This window comes from Ictalurus furcatus, chromosome 10 (genome assembly GCF_023375685.1).
Source record: "Ictalurus furcatus strain D&B chromosome 10, Billie_1.0, whole genome shotgun sequence".
Lineage (NCBI taxonomy): Eukaryota > Metazoa > Chordata > Actinopteri > Siluriformes > Ictaluridae > Ictalurus > Ictalurus furcatus.
Genome location: NC_071264.1, coordinates 15,702,373 through 15,730,205, shown reverse-complemented (window position 1 = coordinate 15,730,205; position 27,833 = coordinate 15,702,373). Strand labels below are relative to the sequence as shown.

At 38.4% G+C, this 27,833-nt stretch overlaps 2 protein-coding genes across 4 annotated transcripts; both read right to left on the bottom strand.

Annotated features, from left to right (window-relative positions):
- Positions 1-236: 236 nt before the first annotated feature.
- cherp (calcium homeostasis endoplasmic reticulum protein) lies at positions 237-15,298 on the bottom strand. Of its 3 annotated transcripts, none has more exons than XM_053634513.1 (19): positions 14,959-15,298; positions 13,118-13,291; positions 11,913-11,948; positions 11,150-11,313; positions 10,086-10,223; positions 9,205-9,356; positions 8,947-9,058; positions 7,275-7,364; positions 6,244-6,463; positions 5,791-5,954; positions 4,998-5,436; positions 4,655-4,893; positions 4,393-4,526; positions 3,014-3,100; positions 2,395-2,538; positions 1,931-2,047; positions 1,754-1,848; positions 1,138-1,323; positions 237-495 (listed from the first exon to the last, which is right to left on the bottom strand). In XM_053634513.1, the coding sequence occupies exons 1-19, from the start codon at positions 14,981-14,983 to the stop codon at positions 458-460; spliced, it is 2,754 nt and encodes a 917-aa protein (XP_053490488.1). In that variant the 5' UTR covers positions 14,984-15,298; the 3' UTR covers positions 237-457. The 3 variants fall into 3 exon arrangements, with proteins under 3 accessions (XP_053490488.1, XP_053490489.1, XP_053490490.1); XM_053634514.1 differs by having other exon boundaries at positions 5,791-5,951; XM_053634515.1 differs by lacking the exon at positions 11,913-11,948.
- A 7,873-nt stretch (positions 15,299-23,171) lies between these two features.
- rx1 (retinal homeobox gene 1) lies at positions 23,172-26,693 on the bottom strand. Its single transcript, XM_053634961.1, has 3 exons — positions 26,031-26,693; positions 24,635-24,885; positions 23,172-24,443 (listed from the first exon to the last, which is right to left on the bottom strand). The coding sequence occupies exons 1-3, from the start codon at positions 26,335-26,337 to the stop codon at positions 24,000-24,002; spliced, it is 1,002 nt and encodes a 333-aa protein (XP_053490936.1). The 5' UTR covers positions 26,338-26,693; the 3' UTR covers positions 23,172-23,999.
- Between the last annotated feature and the right edge of the window lie 1,140 nt (positions 26,694-27,833).

Here is a 27,833-nt window from a genome sequence, read left to right as displayed (position 1 = left end):
TGTTGTTCATTTAACCCGATGCAAACCGGAGGCAACTCGTGTAATCAGGGTGAGACTTCACAAGAATTATGTACCATACTTTTTGTGTAACATTTTATACATTGAATTGTTTGTTTATTAAAATATTTCTACATGAATTTGACTCTTTTCTCAATGTTATAATGTATAAATAATATATTATGCCAACTATAAATGCATCATTTGTAGATGTCATTAACAGACAAACTGTATGAAGGCATGATTAAAACATCTTTATTTCCTTGTGCTGGGTATTAAATCTAAGCTAAATCCATTGGACTGCAATGACACTGATGTTCATACTACACATGAAATTTTGATTTGGTACAATGAAAACAGCCAAAGGCCAGATCAATTTTCCAAACAAAAGGGCAACATCAAAGACTGGGGCTTTCTCATGTCTTTAAAAAAAAAAAGAAAAAAAAAGGGTTATGGAGAATTATTCTGTAGCTGGAGATTCCTGTGTGTCCCGACTCACTGAAAATAAAAGGAGAGGAAAAAAAAACCCAAGATGAGCTTCTAAATAAAAACCACTTACATTAAGATATTTCTATTGATGAATTAATATTATGAGTGTTTTATCTGTCATGAAACACAATATTGTTATTAAAGAAACATATCAGCATGGGAATCCACATTTAGCAATACATCAGATTTATTGTTTAAACTTTCTTGTATATTTCTTGCTATTTTTGAAGGTCATTAACTTGATAAATAAAATGGAAATGTGATTTGCACTAGGGACTCTGCGTTCATGAAGAAGACAAGGAAATGTCTTAATTTGTCTTAAACTAACAACAGAATATTCCTACTTTTTAATCCAAAACATTTTTTGAATTTCCATTCTTTTTCAGGTCTGGAAATGAGTACCTGTAAACATTTAAGTTAAAAGTTACAACACCACCAACAATGGCTACTGGTTATTTCATGTATGTGTTCATGGTGTTGTACATTGTTGTTTGATGCTGTACATATAGTCCAATTAATAACTAATATACTCCACTAAATATCCATCACAGGCTATTTTGTGGTTTGATATCTTACATAGTAAGACTTAACAAGGAACCAACAATGTGCAGCATCATTCCTCCTGTGTGTACTGACAAACAGTGATGCTACCTTTCTCTCTGGCTTTCATCCGCGCAACAAAGTTGTAGCTTTTGTTTCTTCTGTAGTTGACATATGGGTCATCCAAGGGAATTCCGACGCCTTTGAACTGATCCCACCTGTCCCGCACGTCGCCTCCCTTAATAGGATCCTGAATGCCCTGCTCTTTCACTCCGAGCCCTCCAGAGCCGCTCCAACCTGCATACAAAAACAGACTTTTTTGATGTTGAATTTCTCACAGGTAATTGCAGGTAAATAAAAATAGTGTTGCTGTATCTGCTCTAGGTCAGGGGTTCTCAAGCCTGTCCTGGAGGACACCCAGCACTGCACATTTTATATTTTGTCTTCCTTATGTGACACAACCAATTCAGGTCTTGCAGTCTGTACTAATGAGCTGAGGAGTTGAATCAGGTGTTTAGATTAAGGAGACATACAATATAAGCAGTGCTGGGGTTCCTCCAGGACAGGTTTGAGAAGCACTGCTCTAGGTCATACAAACATCCAGTTCATGGAAAGCTGTAGGCGTTAAAAGCACAAGGCTACAGATTACTGAGCAATGCTTCACACAGAGACTTTCATTTCATACACAAACAGTCGTAGCAACTAGACGAGTTGCTGTAACTCTTACCCATTTTCATGAGCATCTGATGGCCCTTGTTCTCCTCACCCAGCCTCTGATCTGTAGGTTGAGCTGGGGGTCCAGAGCCCAAGCCGGAGGTGGACCTGCGTAAACACAACCACACACAATTCTAGCCTCTGCGTTTTGTCTTAAATGTGTCTATGGGTGGTTGCTGTGGACACTTACGGTGGCGTAGGGCTACGGGACTTTGCAGCTTGTCGTCGTCGGTCAGGTGAGCGTGATCTAGAGCGTGATCTGGAGCGAGAGCGGCTTCTGGACCTTGACCTGGAGTGGCTCCTGCTTCTGAAAGGTGCAAATGCAAAAACACACACAATACATTGTTATAATGTGCTGCAACTTACAGAGAGATGCATTTTATAATCTTTTCATTAACTTATTGGTTGTCATGACACTGCATCAGTTACAGAAGGTTATTGGGGGGGACAAAATCTTACGTAACACCCATGATACACATTGTGTTGTCTTCCCAGAAAGAAAAATCAGACCGTGATGTCATGTAATGCTAATAAACTATTTTCTATCTTGAATATAGAAAGAATATGAATATTGGTACATGTTAATGCATACCAGTGGAAACAAACAGTAGCAGTGCCAATGAGTGACGAGTATACATAATGCAGTAGCATTACCTGGATCGAGATCTGGAGTAGGAGCGCGATCGTGACCGGGATCTGGAAGACCTGGAGCGCGACGATTTGGAGGAGCGGGAGCTGGAATGCGATGATGATCTGCCTCGACTACGGGACCGGCTCCGTGAGTGACTGCCTCGTGTGCTGAGGAGTCATTAAAAAAATTTTAATTATTCAGATTAACATGGCTGCATTGGAAAAAAATTATGAGGACATTGGAGAACGACTGAAAAAAGACCTATAACTAAACATTAAGACATAAAAAAAAAAAACCACAATCCACACCTGTGATTTCGACATGGATTTGATAACACCAATGCGAGCCTTAAATCAGCTCGATTTAAGAATGAAAAATATTTTAGCTTAAAGTATAAAAAGGCAGACAGTGAATCCTCACAACACATTTTGCCAGTTTCTGCAGTACTGACTCATCTGCTCTGATATCAGTACTGTACAAAAATGGACAAAACGGTTAAGCAGGGATGGAGCTACTCTTAACATAAATTTTTTTAAATTCACAACAATATTTTTTATTACAGCGCATACAAACCAAGAATCCACTGAAGCACCAATCGCACAATGCAATACTTCTCAGTCTAAAAGTCATACAGATGATTACCTGTTGCGTTTCTCTTGTTCTTTTTTTCTTCTTGCTCTCATCTTGGCTCTGAAGAACTCATACAGGCCGTTCTGCTCCCAGCCCTCACTGGAAATGACAAACAGCAAGAGTTTCATACACTGTAGTAAACAACAGCATAAACAGATTTACCATGTTGTAAAGTGTAGCTGGTGTAGCCAGAGGCAACATACAATACTTCCACAACAAACAAATGGTAAAGGGCTGTGGCAGAACGGCTTAAACGTTGTGAATATTAAGCTGCTTATATCGTTTTACTTGTAAACAGCAGTCGCTCAAGCCTGTGGTGTACTTCCTTTTTTTACGCATACGCTAGTGTAGGTGGTCGACGTGCATTACGACAAGTTGCACTACTCTCCTGGCCTACAAGAGTCAGTACAGAACAGTAAAGCAGGTCTTCTGGTGTGAAGGGCGACAACGAAGAACAATGCTTGGGCAATCTCTCACCACGTTTAGCACCCATAGACAAATCCTTATACACTTTAAGGCTAGAATTATACAAATGCCGGTACTTTCTAACCTGCACTTGTTTCCGTCTATTCTGCTTTTTTCTTCGATTACCTTGAGAATTAACATTCCTGGGTTACTGTTGCCACATTGTGGAACAACTAAATAGTGCAAAAGAATTAAATATGCATGTGCGACCTGCGCTTAAAAAAATCTAGCAGCACGTGTACAGTAGACCTGTACTCTGCTGATGATGAAATTTGTATCACGCTTCAGGCTGTATACGTGCTCACACGGGCCACATCATTAGACTGCAAAGAGAAAATATACGTGTGTGTGCTATTGCTAACTATTAGACTGAAAGACTGATGTTATGCCAAATACTGGAAAACAGTGAGGAGTGAGAATGTGAGTGAGGAGGAATTGGTACTGAAATTCGGCTTTTCAGTTTCAAACAAGATAACCATCTCAGTTTCAAGTTTTATGTAAAATGTGTCAGGCAGCAATGGCTTTGAAAAATAAATTGTACTTCTAAAAGTAGTGTTACTAGGAATCTTTAATAGAAACTTTTTAGTCTTGTTCGAGTAAATATGTAGAGAGAGTGAAGTACATTTACTGCGTACATTCGGTGCTATTCTCCATATTTTCAAATCACTCATATCTCAAATCATGTGCACTACAGTTTCTTCATGCAAAGTCCATAAAGGTCCTACAGCCTCTTTACTGAATCCTTGGTTAGTAGTACAAAGTGTGTTACATTAGGCTTGAAATAACTATTACAATTTAATTTACAAGCAGGACAGAAACCAAGAGGTTTTGTTACAGAAGTACAATTAAACAAATTATCATTTATTAAAAAAAAAAAAAAAACGTGTGCGTGCGTGTGTGAGAGGGAGTTAGAAAGAGGTGGTGACCTGTTCCTGGGTCTGTCATGGGAAGGTGGACTGTAAAAGGCCTCCACAGCAGCCAGCAGACGTTCACTGGGAGGCATGGGAGGAGGCAGGCGGATGTCTTTGGGATCCAGAGCCTTGTAGTCATGATCTTCCAGCTGGGCAGAAAAATATCATTACAGGTAAGATGCAAGAGAAAGACAATTAAAAAAAAAACCTGTATTACTTTCTACTACATTACTTTGATGGTTAAGCTCATAGATTTAGGCCAGATCTGCACGCTTACTTTCACAAGAGGGGCCATGAGGCCTGCGGGTAGGTCGAAGTAGGGAACGTTGGGCACCAGACTGGGGTCATCCTGGTTCACATGTGAGGGATTCTGCCGTCTCATGTGGTGTGACTGGCCATTAAAGCCGTGTGGTGGGGGCCCAAAGTCTGGGTGCTGGTTACTTCCCCATGGAGGATGTTCACCCATTCCTGGGGGAGGAATCCTCTGGTTTGGGTGGTGGTGTGGTGGACCCATTTCTTAAAAAAGCATCGTACCAAGCATCATTATTATTTAATACTTTAAATAATTAAAAAATAATAATAATTCTATATTCAGTGCAGCTACAGTAAGTATTTCTCACCCCCTGGAAAGTCCCCCTGTGGGTAATCAAACCGATGCGGTGGGAACGGTGGCCGGTCAAAGTGATGCCGGGGTGGGAAGTCATCCTGCATGAAGCGTGGAGGGAAGCGGTTGAAGTTGTGCGGTGGAGGTGGCTGGTTGAACGGAGGTGGTTGCTGGTGTGGGGGGAAGGGCCCCCGGAAGTGTGGGGGCCGCTGCATGCGGAAAGGCGGTTCTCTCTGGCTCCAGGGTGGCTGATCAGGCTGATTGCTCCAGGGTGGCTGGTCAAACTGTCCGCTCCATGAGGGCGGAGGCTCGTTTTGGCTACTCCATGGGCCTCCTGGACCTCCAGGGCCACCATCACGAGGGCTACTCCAGCTTGGCTCCCTCTCATTCCACATCCCCTCATGACTGTTCCAGGGTGGGCACGGAGGTGGAGCTTGAGTGGGGTCAAACGGTGGCTGAGAAAGGGAACAGTGCAGTTAGCTGTGTGCGTGGAAGCTGACAGTGAAGCAGTAAACTAAAGGGACTTCGGTTGGATTTAAACTGAGAGAAAATGTTCACCAACTGGTCTGAGCTGATTAAAATTTATGCCAAAAACAGCATTCGAAATTGAAAGTAAAAGTGGGCAAAATGTAAAACAAAAGAGATCCAGAAACTTGTAGTCATTATGATATACATTGTGTATCACAATATTTTACTTTGCTACAGTAGTAGTTATAAAAGACATCACACTGCACATTTTACAACCATTAGTCACCACAGCAATAATATATATACGTTCAGCGTTTTTTTTGATATAAGAAAGGACTCACAGGTTGCTGAGGGTTCCATGATGGCATTCCATGCTGGGGATCGAACCAGCCAGGCTTTGAGGATGGAATATCAGAGGAGGCAGAAGGATTGGAGTCAGGTGGTCTCGTCTGAGAACCATCATAATCACCCGGAGGTGGGCCTGTCATTGGAGGCTTCACATCTGCTGATAAAATCACCAGTAAAAGTAAATAACATCCTGGTTTCAGAACATTTCAGGTGGCATTAGCAGTCCAAGAATGATTTTTTTCCATTAATGCAAAACTATTTAGGTGCTGCATAATAAACGTTGGCAATACTGACATATCACTGGTTTAGAAAGAGACAGACTTCCATTACTACCGTTTAGCAGAGGTTCTTTTGTAAAGTGCCATCATGTCTCTCAGGAAATTTGCGGAATTTTTGCTGCAATGCCTATTTCAGTTCTCTAAAGCTCCGTAGCAGGATTTACTCACCGGGCTGAGCAGTCAGAGAGGACTGGTTCCCTCCTTTAACCTCAGGCTCTGATGGTGCTAACTGGCCTACAGCAGCTGCTGCGGCTGCCACAGCGACACTCTGCTGCTGCTTCAGGTTGGCCACAAACTCCTCGTGCTGAGTCTTCAGCACCTGGATCTGCTGCTGAAAGGCCAACTGCACCGGCTGCACCACAGCAGCATACTCCGTAATGAGAGATGCCTAAAGACATGGGACCTTCAGCTTTCATGAACAAAAATGCTGTCAACTTTTAGGAACATTATTTACAATAGATGCCTTTTTTGGTGATCAGAAACACCAAAAGTGGAAAAATGGATCAGGAAATATGTTTTCAAAAGGACCCATATTACTGTGGATTGTACTTTATAGTCAGAGTGAAAAAAGAACTAGCTAAGCTCTTATAAATACAGTGGGGGAATAAGTATTGGACGCATCAACATTTTTTTCAGTAAATATATTTCCAATGAGATTATTCACATCAGTATTAACTCAAGAAATCCGCAAATATAAAGAATTCACAACGCTAAAGTCCGTAAATAAAAGTTATGTGTAATAATATGGAATAACACAGGAAAAAGGTATTGAACATGCTAAGAAAAAGCAGTTCTCCAAAGCAAGATGAGGCAAGGATTCAAATGAAATCCATAAGTAATTATACCCCCTATCTGTGCAAATTAATATCAGCAGGGTTAGTAAATTGATGGTCTATAAAAAGGCTTTTTGTTACTAAGGTGTCACACAAGAAACGTCTCATGATGAGTAAAAGCAAAGCGCTCTCCCAAGACCTTCGCAAACTTATTGTTGCAAAACATATTTATGAAATCGATACAGACGTATTTAAAAGCTTTAATCTCTTTCTGGTTCAGTACACAACCACAATCATGGGGAAGATGAAAGTAAATTTTTACATTTAGACATCTTTAGGCAGACCGACTGTTTTTAATCAGTGCATTTGTTAATCTGCTTCCTCACACAACATTCTCTTTTCAGAAAGCCTATTTTATGAGTGTACCTGATACTGTCCCAAGCCCAGGGCCGGACTCTGGAGCTGCTGGATGGTGACCTCGTCGAAGTAACCGTTCTTCTCCCATAGCTGTAGCAACTGAGAACAGCAAACACAGAGTACGTGAACACACAGTGTGCACTTTGTAGTCTGGAAAACATGAAAAGAGAACTGGTGGTTCTCCGGATCACTATAATATAATATTAGTATCTTATGAGATATAAATTATAATTAGAATCTGTAGCCACTGGTGGTTCTCTGGATCACTTTATATATATATATATATATATATATATATATATATATATATATATATATATATAAAGTGATCCAGAGAACCACCAGTGGCTACAGACTCTAATTATAATTATCTCTCATAAGATACACACAGCAGGGAGGGTTCACATGAAAGTAAAGCACTGTGCATTTATTCAATGCATTCACTGAATAATACAACATTATATTAGGACATGTAAATTCAGGTAGAAATAAAATTAGAGCTGCAACAACTAATTGATAAAATCGATAATAATCGATTATGAAAATCTTTGTCAACGAATCTCACTATCGATTAGTTGGTCTGCACGCGGCACGGGGGAGATTTATTCATTACTTCTCTTCCGAAAACACGCTTCAGAGAGTAAATACTAATGTTGTGTCCCAAATGAAGTATTGTACACTTACACTGTGCACTCTACCGTCTAGTGTGTGGATTTTAGAAAGGTAATATCATCTCAAATATATCAGTAGCTGTTTTCTTTTACTAAACGGAGGTATAAGCCGCTTCTAGGCGACAGCGCATGAGGTCATACGCACGCTAGCATTAGCAAACACCCAGATTCACAGACAATTACTTTCTTCAGTTTACTTTCTGTCAGCTTTATCTTATATTCCCAACATGACCTCAGTCACCATCAGTGTGGAAGAATTGAGGAAGAAAGTCCTCTAAGGCAGGGAGCATTTTATATTAAACACAGCAGAGATCAAACAGTGCTGCACAAGCACAAAGTCATGTTTATATCCAAAATGGTCTACTGTGTGTAAGGGGCAGGGGAAACTGGTGCAAGCTGCTTAAAAGGTTTAGTTTAATATAAGTTTATTATATGTCATTATATGCTGTATTTGCATGCTTGCAGTGTAAATTCTGTTGTTTATTATAACGGAAGTGATGTGTTAGTAACGAGGCCGCATTGCTGATCACGCGCAGTGTAGACGCACTGATACAGAGTGTAGCGCGAGTAAGATCTGTAATGTCTCATTAAAACATTATGATCAAAAGTAAACACAAGTGAAATAATATTCCTAAAGACAGTGAGTAACAGAAACCACAAGGTGCAGTGAAAGTGAGATTTTATTATTAATTTAGGACTATACTTTAATTCAGTGCTTTTTGTGGATCCATAAAAAATAACATATAAAAACTTATATACAATATATACTAAAATAAAGGAATGAATAAAATAAATAAAAAAAATTAAAAATAAATAAATAAATAAGTTTTAGTCTGAAGTTTATATTTGTAACACTCAGTTTGTGGATATTATTTTAAATAAACCAAAATTATCGGCCAACTAATCGATTATGAAAATAATCGTTAGTTGCAGCCCTAAATAAAATATAGTCTCAATAGTACATAAAAGGTTAAAGCATTACACAGAACATGCAACACACTGCATCATACCCGTGTGATTTTCTGCTGCTTGTCTTCCTCCACTGCCAGGAAGCTGGTGCAGTAGATGGGCACAACAACCTTCTGCAGGGCAGCCAAAAGATCCCTCTGGTTCTTCCTCTGACTGAGAGACCACAACACCACATGTCAGTGTACTTGACACAACAAACACACTGCAACATTACAGTGTACTATTATAATCATTACAGGAACACAATGCAGCGCTAATTGTTATTTTTAAACATGCCGTTATGATATAGATGCTCTTACCAGTGGTGCAGGACATCGTTTATGAGATAGATAAGGTGTAGGCGGAGCTCAAAGTGCGCTGTATCTGCTGTGATGCGGTTGCGGAGGTGTGCCGTCATCAGTTCACAGTGTTGTGGGGACTTGGCATTGTTGAACATCCAGTTCTTTCCAGCCTGGATAGAGAAGTAATAAACATCTTATTATACAACAGTTCGTTCCGGTCCACTAATTTGATTGGTCGAGCGGCATTCCAAGAATGCTTATATTTACTATAACTGCACTGGGAAATTCGCCACATCAAATTCCACTTCCTGGGTTAGAAACAGTTTATGCAATAGCGTTAGCAACATCATCAGTGGATTTGGCAAACGATATTTTCAGGAACATAACTTTTGACTGAAAATACAAAAGCCTGTCTTTTGAGGCTAAAAAAGAAGGCGGCACGGCAATTTCTCTGGAAGCACGTTTAACAGGAATGTACAAATCAGTGAGTGTGGTCTCTTCGGGAACTATTTCCGCTACTGAAACAAAAATAAACAGAACATTTGGTAATATTGTGTATGAAATGTCACTCAATGTTAATTTCTTGTTTATAGACCTGTTGAATAAAAGCAATATTGCATTTGTAATCATGCTGTTATACTCAATATCGCCACGTCTGTTATAACCTACGGCCAAATCACAGCCATGTCGATATTCAATATAACTGCACACTTAAAAGCCATTTCACTAATGCCATGTTAGGCTGTAGTAACACTAGTGAAGTGTTTTGTGCCAATCTAAAAAGACACAACCATCTGTCTACATTTGATTAAAAACACAAATTATAATGATTATAATTATAAAACTTTAATTATAAAGGCTGGGTGTTTCAAAAGCACTTGACGTCATTTGGCACTTACGGAAATGGCATCCTTGGTGCATGTGTCAATGATCGGCTGAAGCAGGCTGTCAAACTCGGCCATGTCCTGCTGCGTTTCCACCAACAGTTTCTGCATCTGCTGCTCCATGGCAAGCACGACGGCTGCATTTACCTGCTCCTGGAGAAACAGAAAATTATAACCTGTTAGAAGCACAGAGGCAGATCCCTGTGGATTACAACAGAGCATTGTCTTTTCCAGAATTTCAATATTATGACCTAACTTCAAGATGCCTTTCATAATTTGAGAGCATGGATAAGAAATGTCAAATCAAGCTAAATACCTACAAGAAAACTTCACTACAAGTATAGGTAAATAAAACAATATGCAGGATCACACATAATTTGCTGAGCTGAACCAAACGGTGATGTCAGTCACAACATAGTACTCGACTTTCTGTGCCTGCCAGTAGCAGTAAATTAGGAGTGGCCTCTGTGCCTGTCAGTCACAGTGAAGGAAGTTAGTCTCTGTGCCTGTCAATCACAGCGAAGAAGGCTAAGTCTCTGTGCCTGTCAGTCACAGTGAAGGAAGTTAGTCTCTGTGCCTGTCAGACACAGCAAAGAAGGCTGAGTCTCTGTGCCTGCCAGTGAAAGTGAAGGAGGTGAAGGAGGCTGAGTCTCTTTCAGTCACACTGTAAGAGGTGTGGTCTCTATCCCTGTCATTCATGGGGAATGGACTTTCTGTGCTGGTCAGTCACAACAAAGGAGGCTGGGTATCTGTGCCAATAAGCCACAGTGTAGGAGGCGGGTCTCTGTGCCTGCCAGTCAATGTGAAAAAGGCGTGACTTCTGTGCCTTTCTCAGTGAAGACCACCTAATATCTAACACGTATTTTGATTAAGACCTACTGTTTGTACAATATGAAGTCATAATATATCATGTCATAGTTATACTGAATATATTTGTCATATATCCTGATGGTTGATATCACATCGAGATCATCATATCATATCAGAAGGGGACATATACATCACCAACGACATATAAACGCAAACAGGCAGTTGCAAATCTGACCACTTGCATTGATGTAAAGGCAAAGAAGAGTTACCTGTCGGAGACTGTGCAGGTGCTGCTCCTGCTGCTGCAGGTTCCACTGACTCTGCTGAATGAGCTCCTCTACTGAAGGAGTGCTGGGGGGGATAGGAGGAGGAGGAAGCATCGTAATCGGGGGTGGTACATCAGGAGCTTCTTTACCCGGTGGCTTACAAAGCACTGCAATTCAAAACATCCTCAATGATTATTATAATCAATAAAAATAAACGACAAACATCTGAAGATCACTGTCAAGAAAGCTAAAAGTAATTGAATGCAAAGGCTCCCTTAAAAAGATAGAGCACATCCAAGATTATGAACTAGGACACACGCTGGAAGAAGGAAAATGACTTTGTTGAATGTACATAGTCAAGCAAAGCCATTCAGCCGGGATATTAACATGCACTCTTATTCAGACATGCTGCCGTGTTTTTCACCATGTAAAAATTGCCCATGAAAAAACAGAACAAACTGTACAGGGGGAAAAAAATCAGCTGTGGATAACATGGGGCTCTAAGTCATACAATTCAACTGAACTATACAAAAGTAAATGACGTAAGTAGCAAAAAGAGAAAATTAATGCTGACTGTTTAGTCGGTTTTGTGTCCAAATGAAAATGAATTTTAGAAACAGGACAACAGACCGGCCCTTTCCATAACCTTGGACAAAACATAAGACAAAATGTCTGATAAAGCTCAATACGAAAGGAAAGTCAGAAGCATCAAGCACTGATGATGCAAAAACACCAAATTGCTTCAAATCACCAATCTAGTAAATACCTTCCATTTTATATTCATCATCATGAGTGGTTGGATCTATGAGGAAAGAATAGGATCACACATGTGTACTTGTACAACTTTAATAACAAAGCTACATTGGTAAAAAGCAGCGTCAAATTCACACACACACACCTGGGGTCTCATTTATCAACTGTGCGTACACATAGTTTTGTGTGTAAACACTGTATATGCATTTTTCTATGAATAGAATGTGATTCATCAAGTTTTGCTTAAGCATGAGGAGGTGTATATATTTCCACACACTCCTGACCAGGCATATGAAAAGCAAAAGTGTGATAGCAGCTAAACTGATTATGAGGAGCTTCCATTCCACCTGCTGTCAGTCATATCATCATAAAAGAGAACGTAACTACTGATTTCGGTGCTCACTAGCTGAGCAGAGAGGAGACAGACCAAGTTTAAAGTAAAATCGTGTAGACAGCACATCTAAAGATTGTTTGGGATGATGCCTCATTTGAAGATTTGGCTCATGCGGCTTTGTGGAGAGTAGAACGTGTTTTAGGCACCACTGGAAGTTCTATGCGGAGAGTGGATCATCAGTCCAGTTCTTTGCCCAGTGCAATTTTAGTTTATCTAATGCTAGGGCTTTTAGCCACAGGCACATTTCAAGAGAAACTGAAGACCAACTATGAGTGACAATGACATGTCTTATCTTCATTCTAGCACTTATGCTACATTACATTTCCAAAACCGGCAATGGGAAAGACATCAAAAACGACAAATTTGCACACCATTGCAGTTTCTAAATGTCACTGGGACAATACAATGCACATTAAATCTTTATTAGATCGTATTTATTTATATTATTAATTTATTAGACAAGCAGCTCGTAAAAGTGCCAAATAAACCATTTCTATTTTACTTTATGCAACGGAATCTCTACTTCATTGTTGGGGAAGTTCACATAGACTTTTTAACATGCTCCATGTCATCTCCTACAAGCAATGCCACAAGCCAATTACTGGGCTTTTTAAAGGGAAGTTGTTTATCATATATGCTGATTTAGTGGGCGTATCTTTATGCAAATGAGAGTGGCAGTAAATGAAAGTGCAACAGGTGTAGCCTTGTGGTGCTTATGTGCAAATTTCATCCTTGTGCTTAGCATGATTTAATAAATGAGACCCCAGGTCACATTGTTTTCTACGGCACAAAATACAAAAAGGAGACTACTTCAGTATACATACGCTGCTGCTGTTCAATCGCAAGCTTGTACTTGTAGTAACCAAAATACTCCCCTCCAAAGAGAAAAGAGAATTTTGGATTATCCTTCTGTTTCTCCATGGTCATCTTTTCAAACTCAGGTCCGTTGCGGGCCACGAACTGGGCCAGTTTGTCGATGACATTGCGAAGCTCTTGGTCTGTGAGGACACAAGAAAGTAAGCACAAAATTAAGTAATCAGGGACTGTGTGTAAACTCTATATAAGACAGTCATAAACATAGCCAGAGGTCAGTGATTTATTTTTTAAACTTAGTTACAGTGGTGGAAATCATGATTCACCCTTATCATATCATATTTAATACTGCGTTCCCATTGTTACAGGTGACGCAAAAAGAATGGATTTAATCCAAACCGCAGTAAATTAAAAAAAAACAACAAGTCAGCCTACAAATAATGTCAACTTGGAAGTAATATGTTCTCTCAGTGGAAAATTCAAAAAATATATGCCACACCCCTGCCGAATTTAAACACAGGTGACAGTAGCTTAACAACCTAGTTAAATAATAGCGTAGAGTTTAACGAAAGCCTTTTTTCAGCTGCGGAAGGTTTCTCACCACTGCCTTTACCCACACCAGTCCATTTTAACCAGGATGATATCCAGGATGGCATGTGTTTTTGGATCTATGCTGTATATTTTTGAGGTCAATTGTCAGTGGTGTTGATGGTTATGGAAAGCCACAGGGTCGTCACCGAGACCCATCTTACACGACTAAGTGTTAGGCTTACAGCTTAAGGGTTATTTAAATATTACGTTACTTTATCAAACATTATTATCACTCTGACTGATTAAAAAGCCATGACCATGTATAAATACCGAATACCAGTCTAGATCAGTCTGAGGCAGCAGCATTCCTGCATTAAACAAGCCCACTCTCATCCAAATAAATAAACTCCACCCATTTATTCTCAACCAAGCAATGGCTGGAAAAGGGAATAGTGTGCACAGCCAAAAACAGACCAAAGAACCATGTTTGCTGGTAACAAGCTGCTACTTTAGAGCAAGACACACCCCCATGGGTGGGACATATACAATCTAGACAGCATTTAATTGGATAAACACATGACTAGTACAGGTTGAGTCATAGAAAAAAAAAACTTTTTCCCAGAAATAATGAACTATAACATTAAAACATAAAGAATATCCCTGGTCACAATTTTTGTTGCCATTTTAATTCAGATTATACTATCGTATAGTGGTCCAGAACACTAAGAGACACGTACAAAAAGTTCTGAACCACCAGTTTTAATTTCAGAGGCATTTTATATAAATTTACATGACATAAATCTGCACTGAGGGACACTATTTCACTGTTAAAGTTGAGAACAGATGTCTAAATAAACACCGACTCTCAGTAATACGTTTTCAGTAAAAAGAATTCTTTCTCTGCTCCAATTCATTCGTTTACATTTATTAATATTAATTACGCTGCTCTTTTCAGTATAATAATAAGAGCTGATCGTCGAGAAGTGCGCTCTTGCTTTTAACATGAGTACTAAGGTATTGGCTAAGCTAATGCTAACCATTAGAAAAGCGCAGTGTCCATTCAAATAATTTAGACTGTTATAAACACGTATTTTATCCGTGTGGCTTTTATCGCTACTTATTTATTACTATTGCTGTTTGTAATGTAATTCGGGAATGTGTTGAATAAGTAACCTGTAACTATCACAACCAACAGTGTTGTTATTACGCAGCGCGAAATACAGAATGGCTTGGCTAAGTGTTGGCTAAGTGTTGGCTAAGTGGCTAACGTAATACTGAAGCTAGCAGTTAGGAAAGTTCGTTTAGCTGTTTTAGCGATTACCTTCTGGAGGCGTGGAAATATCCATAATCTTCAAAGCCGGTTGTGGTCCGGCGTAACTACTGTTCTGTGATAGTTACTTATAAGAAAAAAATGCTCTTCACCAGAGCTGGCTAAGAATTTTTTTTGCATGAATTAGACCCGAATCTACCGGAAGCAGAAACATCTGCTTCCTTCAGCGCTCAGTCTTCTTCTTCATCGCTTCTAAAATAAAACATGCTGCATATCGCCAACTAGCGTACAGCGGTGCAATTTACACAAGACCTCTTCTCTTCTCTTCTCTTCTCTTCTCTTCTCTTCTCTTCTCTTCTCTTCTCTTCTCTTCTCTTCTCTTCTCTTCTCTTCTCTTCTCTTCTCTTCTCTTCTCTTTTTCTTCATCTCTTCTCTTCTTCTTTTCTTCTCTTCTATTCTCTTCTCTTCTCTCTTCTATTACAAAAGGTGCAAACATTCACTGATGATCAAGAAGGTAACACAATACATTAAGAGCCGGGGGTGTAAACTTTTGTGCAGAATGATCGTTGTAAATTGTTACTATTTTGTCTTCTTGGCAACATGTAAATATCTTATATAGCTTCTGAAGGGCAGTACTAAATGAAAAAAATAAGATCTTTAAACAAAATTATAACAATTTACACCAATCATCCTGTTAAACTATATTGTTGTGTCTTATATATGTACTATGTGGACTATAAGTAAACATCTGTTATGTGAAATAGTTTATTCATATTGTCATGCTTTCCCTTCACGGTAAGCGCTGTAGCACCCAGTGTGCTCGAAAACCTGAAGCGCGAGCTCGAAACGCGACCTCAAAGCGCGAGCTTAAAGCAAGCGCACGCTTCTGGGTTTTCAGTGACCTTGACTTTGTTTACATTTGACACGTGCATCTATGAGGACTTCTGTCCTGTCTCTGCCCCTGTATTTTCACTGGTTGTTTCCTGTATGTGCCATCATTGTTCTCAGCTGTCTTGTGTTTCACCCCGATTACGTTTGTTATTTAAACCCCTTGTGTATCTATGTACGTCGAGAAGTATTGAGTGTTATCACCGTACCAAACATTTGTACCCTGTTCCTTGGTTTGTTTCATAGTCTTTGATCTTGTTTCTCATTACGTGCTTTTGACTTGCCTGTTTAATGCCTGTTTGCAGATCGCCTGACCCGTTGCCTGTTTCTGACCACGCTTTTGTTTCACAATTTGGATTTGTCTGCCTGCCTCTCTTTAATAAAGCTCTTACCTGCAACAGACAAATTTTCAAATGAGAACAACACCATAGACCACTACTGACCTACCTCTGCATATCTTCCATGTTTACATTTTCTTCCATGTTTACTTTTTCTTGCACATGTATTTATTTTGTCTTTTTTTTCTTGCACTATTTGTAATTTATGTTTTTGTGTTTCCTTATATCATGTTTAAATTATATCAGAGGTTGTTGGAGGATTCACAAAGTAAGAATCTCATTGTACTGTGTACCAGACGGTTTCCTGTATATGACAATAAACTCTTGAATGTTGACTCGAAACTTTCAATATTGCGTAATGTTATTTGAAATATAGATTTCAAATAGTAGTATTTAGAATAATACTATTCTATAATAATAATAGAATAATAATAGTAGAATAATTTTTTCACCCAATGTAGGCCCAGTTTCCTGGTTCATTTTAATTTAACGTCGCTTCATGTGTTTTTCTTCACTCATCCAGAAGAAAAGAGGACTCAAAAAACTGGCGCCAGTCCCCAAATCCACAACCTCTTCCCCCCTGTCCTGCCTGACCTCCAATTATGTCATGCAAGAGAGCTCTATTGAAAAACTCCCTCAATCAAACCCAATTCATTCCGCTCTTTTGCCTTATTATTCATCCCTGGCCCCTGAGAGCCAGGCCAAATAACAGATTAATAGATTAAACCATTCATTAGTCATTAGAGATTTAATTGTTCTTAATGAGTACAAGCTGGGGTTCATGATTCACAAAGTATACACTTCCTTTTTGTTAATCTCTAAGCAAACAATTAAAACTACTACTACTACTACTACTACTACTACTACTATTATTATTATTACTACTACTACTACTACTATTTACTACTATTACTACTCTAGTACTACTACTATTACTACTATTACTACTACTACCACTACTACTGCTACTACTCTACTATTACTACTATTATTACTACTACCACCACTACTACTACTACTACTGCTACTACTACTACTACTATTACTGCTACTACTCTATTACTACTACTATTACTACTACTACTACTACTGCTACTACTACTATTACTACTGCTACTATTACTACTACTACTACTACTACTACTACTACTATTATTACTACTGCTACTACTCTAATACTACTACTACTACTACTACTACTATAATTACTACTGCTACTACTCTAATACTACGACTACTACTATTACCACTACTGCTACTACTATTACTATTACTGCTACTACCACTACTGCTACTACTACTCTAATACTACTATTAATACCACTACTACTACTATTACTACTACTACTAATACTATTATTATTACTACTATTATTATTATTAGTAGTAGTAGTATTATACTACTATTACTACTACTACCACTACTGCTGCTACCGCTACTACTACTCTAATACTACTCTAATACTACTACTACCACCACTACTACTAATATGACTACTACTACTCTAATTCTACTACTACGACTACTACTACCACTACTGCTGCTGCTACTACTACTACTACTACTCTAATCCTACTCTAATTCTACTACTACCACCACTACTATTAATATTACTACTACTACTCTAATTCTAGTACTACTACTACTACTACTACTACTACTACTACTACTACTAATAATAATAATAATAACTTCAGCCCACAAATTGAGTCTGTGTGGCACTTTTTATTGCTTGTATAGCTGTCAAAATTATCATATCATTCCTTAAAAAAATCTGATAAATATTTAGGAAATATTTTATTTACAAGTCGGAATTCTTCTGCTGCTTCCTGATTACCCAACAGTAAAAGATTAGACAAATGTGGTCCTATTTAATGGAGAAAATATTATCCGTTGGAAAAAACTGATCATATGGGACAATAAAACAAATAAACAGACAGACAGACAACAAATGATAGATTTGTATAAATTATATGTTTATGTAGGAAACATTCTAAACATGATTAAACTTAAACTTTTACAGTAGGAACAAAAATCAAGCAAACAGCAGAGTCTGAACCTGTTAATACACGTGCTGCTTTTTTCCCATGCTCTTTTGGTGCCAGTGCAGCTGAACGCATGCCTGCCCTCGTGCCAGTGCGTCTAGGGAACAGTGGGATGGGGTCCTGGCCTCATTCCTAATCCTCACAGTGAACTCATCCTGGCCTGCAGAAAAGGGCACTAATTGGGGGATTTTCTTCATCATTAAGCCAGACAGGCACTGTCACCTCCCTCTGAATCCATTAATACTTCCTCACCTTGCTGTGGAATACTTCACCCGTGGCACAGGAATGTTAGTTTATGCTGACTGGATTGGTTACACTCTCGTTCAGTCTTGGCACAGCTGAGAAATACCTTGAAGATCTAAGAATCAATGCATTGTAACCAAACTGTTATGCCTCAACAAACAATAGCTACAAAGAACTGATTTAATTCAATTTATTTATCAAATATTATCAATTACAGCTGTACTCACATCACATACTTATTTATTATTCTATTCTAGATTATTTTTGAGGACACAACTAACTACTGTGTTTACATTACAAAATACAAAAAACTTAATCCACTTATCCTCGGTAAGCCCTTTATCCTGTTCAGGGTCGTGGTGGATCTGATGTCTATCACAGGAACACTGGGCACAAGGCAGGAATACACCTTGGCTGGGACTCCAATCCATTGCAGGGAAACATGCACACACATCATTCTCACTCTTTCAGGCTTAGGGCAATTTACAGTAACAAATCCACCTACCAGCATTTTTGTTAGGTGGGAGGAAACCAGAGAACCCCAAGAAAACCCATGCAAATTTAAGTATCATATGTGACACTCATTACATTACAAACAGTTACATGTGCTCAGGATCGAACCTGAGACAAAGAGCTGTGAGGTGCTCTGGTTCGATCCTGCTAGCTGCTGCATGTACGCTGTAATACGGTAAAAGGAGTACTTGCTAAACAAATTAAGTACAAAAGCAAAGGACAATTTTTGTACTAATACATTTTCATGTAAGGCTGTAATGTAACAAAAGTAATGCTTTGTTATTGGGGCTGGGTAAAAAATATCGATTCTCCGATTTTAATTGTGTCACGATCTTGCGGGCAGATGGCGCTGCGGCATCGACGTGCACGGACAGCTGGAGAGCGCGCGCGTGCACAAGATTATGTAATGAGGACTGTTTCCTATGGACACGTGCCTTTGTTTTGGTTCTCTTCCTGTTCAGGTGTTGGTTGATGTTCGAGGGTGTGTCATTATTGGTCCCAGCTGTCTGTGTTCAGGCGTGATTATGTTTGTTATTTAAAGCCCTCGTGTTGCTGTGCACTTCCCGCAGTATTAACTGAATAACTGAATGTGTAGGTGAATACGTTTAAGTATGCTAAGCGGTCGTGTTTTCGTGTCCTGTTCTTGTTTCATGTCTCGAATCTAGTTTCATGCTTAAACCTTGATTATCTCTTCCAGTCTAGATCACGTTTCATGTTTATTGACTTCCGTTGGAAAATAAAGACTTTGATCTGCGCTTGCTTCCGTTCATAGTCTCATTTTGTAACAAATTGATCTTCAATTTAACTAAACGATATCGATTCGGGAAATCCCGAATCAACTCTTAATGCGCATGCTTTACTTGAGAGGATGTGAATTTTATCTGTAGTTCGCCTCTTGTCCTGAACATGTGGCCATCTTTGTTAAACATGTTTTAAGTTGTTAATGAATTTCACTGTTGCACATTTACAATGTTTTTTATTTTTTGTACAGTAATGTGCAGTGTGCCGTTTGTGCTTACCTTGTGTGCATTGTATGCACATATTTATGATTTCTTGTTATAATGTTTGTTACTCAAAGTAAAAGAAACACTATTATATAAGTGTTTTTATTAACTGAAAGCAGATGTAACATCAATGTGTAATAGATGCAGGAGTGTATTAGCAAAAATCAGGTCTTAATCAATAAAAGATGACACTAAACCAGGGAAGCTTAAAAAAAAAAAAAGAAGCTTCAAAATGATTTTTTTTTTTCAGGGTTTTTCGAGCAGGGATGGGAATCTGTTTGTACCTCATAGTTTCAATTACATTTCCATTCAGTGGACTATAATGCCATTATAAAATGATTCTTTATGTTATAGGAATCGTTTAGGAATATTTTTCTCGATCCCTGTGATACAGATTTTTTTCCCCCAGCACTTGAAGGTTCCTCATTAAATAAGGTTTTTATTTAGTTCCTTTGGTGTTTAGTGATTTTCCATCAGAATGATTTGGTTTTATTGACCAAAACAAATTATGTATAAACAAACAGTATGTAAAAGTCAGATTATGACATTTTGTGCATTTATGCAGCACCTTTCAAATCATGATGCATATAAGATTTTTTTTTTTTTCAATTTTTAATAAATTTTGCACCAAATTCTGCAGATGGTTTTGGGACCCAGATGGTGGTGGTGAGACATCACTGTGGTGTCCCATCTGTCTGCGTCCACCACACGCACGGTAAGTGTGGCTACAACAGGACCAGAGAGAGCAGAACATGTGCTAAAGCAGCAAAACCCAGGGGAATTACCCCTAAAAAAAACCCTGCGAGACCTGATTGATTGGAGCTTCATCTTCCTAACAGGCTGGCAGTTTGCCAACAGTCAGGAGCCAGAGAAGCAGGGGGCGTGAAGAGGAAAAAGCAAAAAGTATGAAAGAGTTAGATGAAAGTTATGAAAGTTGAATGTTATGAGAGCAAAAGATAAAAAAGGAGAAAGACAGTACGATATACAGTGCCCTCCACTAATATTGGCACCCTTGGTAAATATGAACAAAGAAGGCTATAAAAATTGTCTTTATTGTTTAACCTTTTGATATTTTGTTAATACTCACAAAAATACTCTACTCTCATGTGTTTTGTTTGCAATTGTGTGCTATCCATGAGAGTAGAGTATTTTTGTGAATTTTCTGAACAAAATATCTAAAGGTTAAACAAAAAAGACATCTTTTTATAGCCTCCTTTGCTCATATTTACCAAGGGTGCCAATATTAGTGGAAGGTTCTGTAGATGTGTAAGAGGACAAATATGAGGTCTAAGAATTATAAATATTTGTTTATTCCATTAACAAATTAACAACAAATAAACAAATTCAGTTCCCAATGAGAGAAAATTAAGGGCAAATTTCTGTAAAGTATGCAAAACAATACAAGAACATGAATATTGCATTACGAGAAATCTATTGCATTTTTAAATGTGTGAATTGTGGCTGATTTACATGAGCCTGCTTAATTAAATTCATGCATTTTCTTTGTGAGAGTCATAATCATTCATCATAACTTTGGAACTTGAATGAGTGAGAGGGTAAAAAAAGGGGGAAAAAAAAATCATGTTTAAAAATACCTATAATGCCAGTATGCTGCAAATATTCATGTTGTACAGTAATACAGTTTGGTGTTGCTGCTGAGCTCACAAAATGCCCAAAAAAAAAAAAAAAAGGTTATTGCCCAGTCTGTGAGTTTCATTTCAAAATACGTTAACACTAAAAACATGGCTTAGGTCATAGTTACATAAAGCAACATGGAGCTTGCCAAAATATATAAATCATGGTGCATTGATAAACATAAGCATGGCTGGTGTTTGCAATATGCTATATTAAATTACATCATGCCATGTTTTTATTATTATAATGTGTGTATTGTCAGTACCTCTAGGGCACTGATCAACTACATGTTTTATTTCTAAAAGGATTTAAACCAGTTATAGAGCCTATTAACAATCAGTGATGTCACAATAGAAAAATAAATCTTCCTAGCAACAACTACCTGATTGGATGTTTGGATTGTATTTTCTTCATTTAAATAATTTGATTGTTGTCTGAATTGTTGTTTTAGAAAACAAAATAAATATTGTAATATACTATATGTATTGTATATCATAAAATTGTCAAGTAATATTTTACCATATTGTGACAGTTCTTAAAGACTATTAGAAAACTGCAGCATTTTGTCTGTAGTGCTAGTTGTAGTGTAATGATCTCATGCACCAGACAGAAATGGCAAAAACCCAGACAAACAAAAAAACTAAACAAGTCACACATTTCAATACCATGGTGAAAGCTCTATTATTTGCTTGATGACGGTTTTGTTTCTTTTTGTGTCAAAACAAAGAAGATGGGCTCGGGTTGTGTAAGCTGAACAGCTCTCTGCACGTAGCGATCATTACTGAGGGAGTGACCTGCCAACAGGTCTTCTCCTTTAATGAGCACTGAGGCGCACTGGCCTCTTTCTTTCTGAGTCATCATGTCTCTGCTCTGCTCGTTATGCCTGGGACAAGCTGTCCTCACATGTCCTCACATGCTGTGCTCATGGACAATCAAGACCTGATTTGACCAGTGGTGTGGACAGTTCTATGTGCTTTGTGTGTCTCTCTGAAGCAACTGAAGGACACCCGTCAGTTCTGGGAATTAAGAATGGATCACCTATAAGTAAGTTAAGTGGATATTAAGAGGTGCTGGAGTCATATGGTAAACCAGGACACTTTGTAAATCAGACCTCACCTTAAAATCACAAAAAAATCACTTATTACTCTCTATACACTGTAGCCTATAGATCATTCCATTCTGTGTGAGTGACATGTTTCATTTCATTTTGATAATGAAGTACAAATATAGGCTTTAGGTTATTGGTTCATCTGTAGTAGCAATTTGTAAATATAGGCCTAGTCTAAACCGTAAGTATATCATTTTGTCCTTATTTTTTTTCTCATTTTCATTTACAGTGTAGGCATCCCAGTATAAAAAAACCCCATCTTCCAGCCAATCAGAAAGAGCATTTTCTGTAGCCATAGCATCACGCAAGACATTTAAATTGCTCAATCTGTAGCACAATATTAGCTTTTCTGAAGTATAATTGCTGTGAAAAGAGCAAAATTATACAATTTTATTTTATTAAAATATGTATAATTTTATTATACAATAAAACATGTACTTGATCAGTGTTACAGAAGTACGAATGATACATCTGATATACACAGAAAAGTGTAATTTATTGCAAAAGAAACAACATATTGCTTTTAATAGATAGTTCAACAGTGATATAGTGGCTGTGCTAGCAAGCCCTTCTTTTGACTTGTTTTGATCAGTTTTCAGTTTTTGGGACATTACTGTGCTCAGCATGCTGTCATTTTCTAGATGACAGTGAAAAGCTGACCTGGCTACATGCTGGTAATATGTCTCAGTTTAGCTTTCTTGTTTCGACTTAAACTGACTGGATAACACATTTAGCTGATTTGAATGTTTGTTGAGTGGTTTAGAGATCTAACAAGTGCAACTAAATGTCTTCTTCATAGAAGAGAAGGAAATAAGCAATTAATTGGGCTACTCTTGAAGAACAGAATTAAGTATATTACAAAAGGAAATAAAAATGACAATATACACAGTTTCATTATAAATTCCAGCCATATGGCGAGCTCTATGGTTCGTTTTCTTTTTTCCAAGAAGCCACCTAAGGGCAGACAAAAATATAAATAAACATGGTATCCAGCTTATTACCATCAGATTCTTCACCTGAATTAACAGCCTAGATTGAGGGAGGAAGCAGCAGATTTAAAGCCTACAATACCATTTGGGTCAGCTTTCAGAAAATTAACACAGGATAAGCTCATCATAAAAATTGCTTTCTTATGTGTTCTATGCAGTCCGAATACCACACGTCCTTAGGTTTCATCATTTCACTGAAAGTTTAATGAGCTCATTGTTGTCAGATTTTGTCACTTTACTCCCTCTGTCCTCAGTTTTATCTGTTTATTTCATATACTGTTATAATGCAGCAAAGCATAACACCTTTATGGTTTTTGGCTCAGCCCTGTCACATGGACTGCCATGTTTTGTCCATGGATTGAATATGTTCCTTGGCTTTCATCCTCAGCGCGGTGATGCTGAAGCTGCGTTGGTCAACTTCCTCCAGGGAGAATTTATCAGTAAACACCGGAGGGCACTGATACGGAGGGGGTGCCATGGGCTGCACACTTTGGTTCATGACCTGAGGGGGGTTCAGGAAGCTGTGGCTTTGATATCCGGCCTGCAGACCCTGTGCAGACCCCATGAAGTCTGGAATAGCATGCATTGGTGTAGTGTTGTTCAGGGGAGACGCTAACCAAGGGTCCAGGGGCAGCGAGTTACTCATGGGGCTCATGCTGGTGTGCATGGGTGGTCGACTGAAGGAGAGCATAGGCGAGTCATGAAGCTTTACAGCGCTGGCGTCCATCTTCTCCTGACGCCTCCATTTGGCACGACGGTTCTGGAACCACACCTGGATTAAAACATGGACTTCAGAGACTTATGTAGCAGTCCCCCCTGCTAAGCAGGTCTTCTCCTGGACTCTACATGATGTATCATTGTGTTTGGCTACTTCACTAATGACCTCTTGGTGTTACAGTGTCTTGTCATATTTAATTACTATAATGGAACAATTTTGTGGCTTCTGCTACAGTATATACGTACCTGTACTCGGACCTCAGGGAGGTTGACCTTCATGGCGAGCTCCTCACGGCTGTACACATCAGGGTAGTGAGACTTCTCAAAGGCGCACTCCAGCTCATGGAGTTGGTATGTGGTGAAGGTGGTGCGGTTTCGCCGGTGCTTTTTCTTCGGTTGCTCCACATCCGACTGCTCTGGAGAATTCCCGTCACTCTCAGCCGTTTTCCACACCTCTCTTCGCTCAGACTTACATATGTCAGAAAATGTTTCGGGTACTACAGAATCCACAACAACAAACACACATACAGCATGAGGAAGACATTATTTACAGGGAAATGTGGCACTCTTATTACACTTTATTAATAAGTTCCAAAGGTAATACCTGCAACATCTCTTATGCATAACATAATAATAGCACAATAATAATAATAATACATAAAATATAACATTTTTTATGAATAAATTTACTGAAACATATGCATCCATAGTTCTTATTTAATTCTTAGTGTCTATTTGGTGTTAGCATAGCACAAATGTGTCCTTACAACAAAGGTCATTTTGGCTTGCTCTTACAGTTCCTCACCTTCTAATCTAAGTAGTAACAGATGTAGCCTGCTAATCCTAGTAAGATAAATGTGTCCAGGGGAAGGATACCTGTCTGTAAGAATTGCTTTTAATTAGCCATCTGCTACTCAAACAAACCTGAAATAAAAACGTACGCATATATTTGGGCTGACTGTGCTGATGTGTATGAGGGGTAAAAATAAATATATGATAAATATGTATTTGGCAAAAAAATATATATACATGTGGAGTAAAATATTGAGTTGATCAAAATGAATTGAATTAAAAAACCATGAATAGTTATTTTGATTTGATACATTATAAGATGATTTGATTAAAACAAGTAATATATATATATGCAATATAGCAAGGTGTGATCCACTGTGACCCTGACCAGGATAAAGCAGGTAAAGAAAGTGAGTGAATATATAATAAATATTCTTTGGCAATGGTTTTACAGTTTATATGATAATAATTGATTTTTTTGTGATACATTTTGACTAGATTGATATACCTAGTAATATTCTTACCTAGTTTACTTTCACTCCACATGTGTGCAGGTTGGTAAATCAACTCTCAAAAGGCTTTTATTTATCTAAATCATGTTCTCATTGCAATCACATTGCACAAGAAGGCTTGCCTCTTGCAAACTATCTTAAATTGTTTGTTTCAATCTGAGAGTCTGAACTCAAGTTAGACTGCTGTTATTTGAACGCACCATGGACACCAGTGGAATGGACAAAATACTGAATACAGTTCACCCTATAAAGGAATCGTAATTATTCTCTGCCTGTGGTCCAAACTGCTGGTTGTACAACAAATTAACAGGAGTCCAAAAGTATGTGCCCTGTTACACCCATGAGGAACTGACCATGAAAAGCAGGCAGCTCTGATTTGTCTCTCGGAGACACAGTGCCATAAGCGTGCACGATGTGATCTTGCTTTCCTGCATCCCCTGGACTTTCCACAGTAACTTCAGGAGGTACAACGTTGACTCCTGGATTGAGCAAGGGCACGGGGTCCTTTGTGAAGCCCAGGATCACATCAATGCTGTGGACATGGGTCCCAACAGACACCACCGTTCCTTTTACCATCTCATGGAAGTTGCCTGGAGAGGGGCAGCTGTCATCCACCATGTTAATAGTATCTAGTGATAAATGCATCCGAATGCTGGGACAGTCCTGGTGGAAAAACAAACATGTGGAAGCTGATCAAAGTTGGATTTCTCCTCTGAAATGTCTACTTTGGCATGGCAAAAAAAAAAAAGAGAATGAGAAAAAAAAATCATTAATGAAATATGATAGCTGAGACGTAAATTTTCTGTAAAAAAAAAAAAAAAAAAAAGAAGACTATTCAAAACTGTACAATCTCTGTGTTAGTATGACTAGGCTGTCAAGCATGATTAATAAAAATCGTCAATAATTTAAATGAACAGTGTGCCTGCTTTATTTATCTTTTAAAATAAAAAGCAAAATTAAAACCAATGTACTGGTATATAGGTTGTAAAAATAATAATAATAGTAAAATACTACTACTACTACTAATAATAATAATAATAAATTATATATATATATATATATGTATATATATATATATATATATATATATATATATATATATATATATATAGGCCACAAAATAATGACTAACGGAGTTGTTTCTCTTCTGAACGTATTAGAAGGCTATATCCCAAACCGCATCCTACACTGCTAAATAGTATATACAGAAGAAGTCTAAAAAATAAAGGCGTATACTTTTGAATAGCCTACTATTAAGCCCCCTTGTATGCGGTTTGAGACGCAGCGGAAAAGTATCGCTTTACCTGAGGCGGGAGGCTCCCGGCGCGCGCGCAGTTATCTTTAACAAGTGTTCACCTGTTTCATTCAGAAAGCTGAAGACTGGAGCTCACAAGAAAATGTACCTGGGCTTTTAAGCAACCATTTAACCTTACATTCACCATTTTGTCACGTTCAGAAGTTAAAATCCACTCTTCTCCGTTTCTCCTCCGGTGAAAAGCCGTGCTCTGTAAAGATAATCTCACGCGCACAGTGACACTCGAACGGCGTCCCGAACGATGCAGTAAAATACAGAAAAGTACACTTTCTGTATTTCCAGTTCGACCATTTTCACGCAAGTAAAGTACAATAATAAATACCTCATAGCACTGTCAAACAAGTATCTTCCTGAGCTAGCTAGCGAACCAACATTACAGTCTGTAATAGATGAGTACACCAAGTAGAATGTTAACAACTAACATCGGCTAGCTACCTATTTTGCGATCGCTTTTCTACTGGTCAGTAATAACGCTTTCACGAACACTAAACGTTGACCAATCACAGATAAAAACTTTCTTCACGAGCGTTCTACACTGACCAATTTCAGCGAATCAGGTTGAAGAAGGGCTTTGCGTGGGCGTGGTTTAGAGCGCCTCAGAAGGATGTTAACACTCGAGTAATTCCAGTACGAAAATGAACAACTTGGTGTTCAATCTGTGTGTTATTCACGCAGAACAATACGAATAAACCATTCCAAAGAATATAAAAAGCATCCCAGGGATAATAGGCGCTCATTAATTAGGCTTTCTTCCCTTGTAAGAATGACTGACAGCCGGTTTATGGTTGAATAAATACTTTAAACATGCCTGTGCTCGCTACACCAA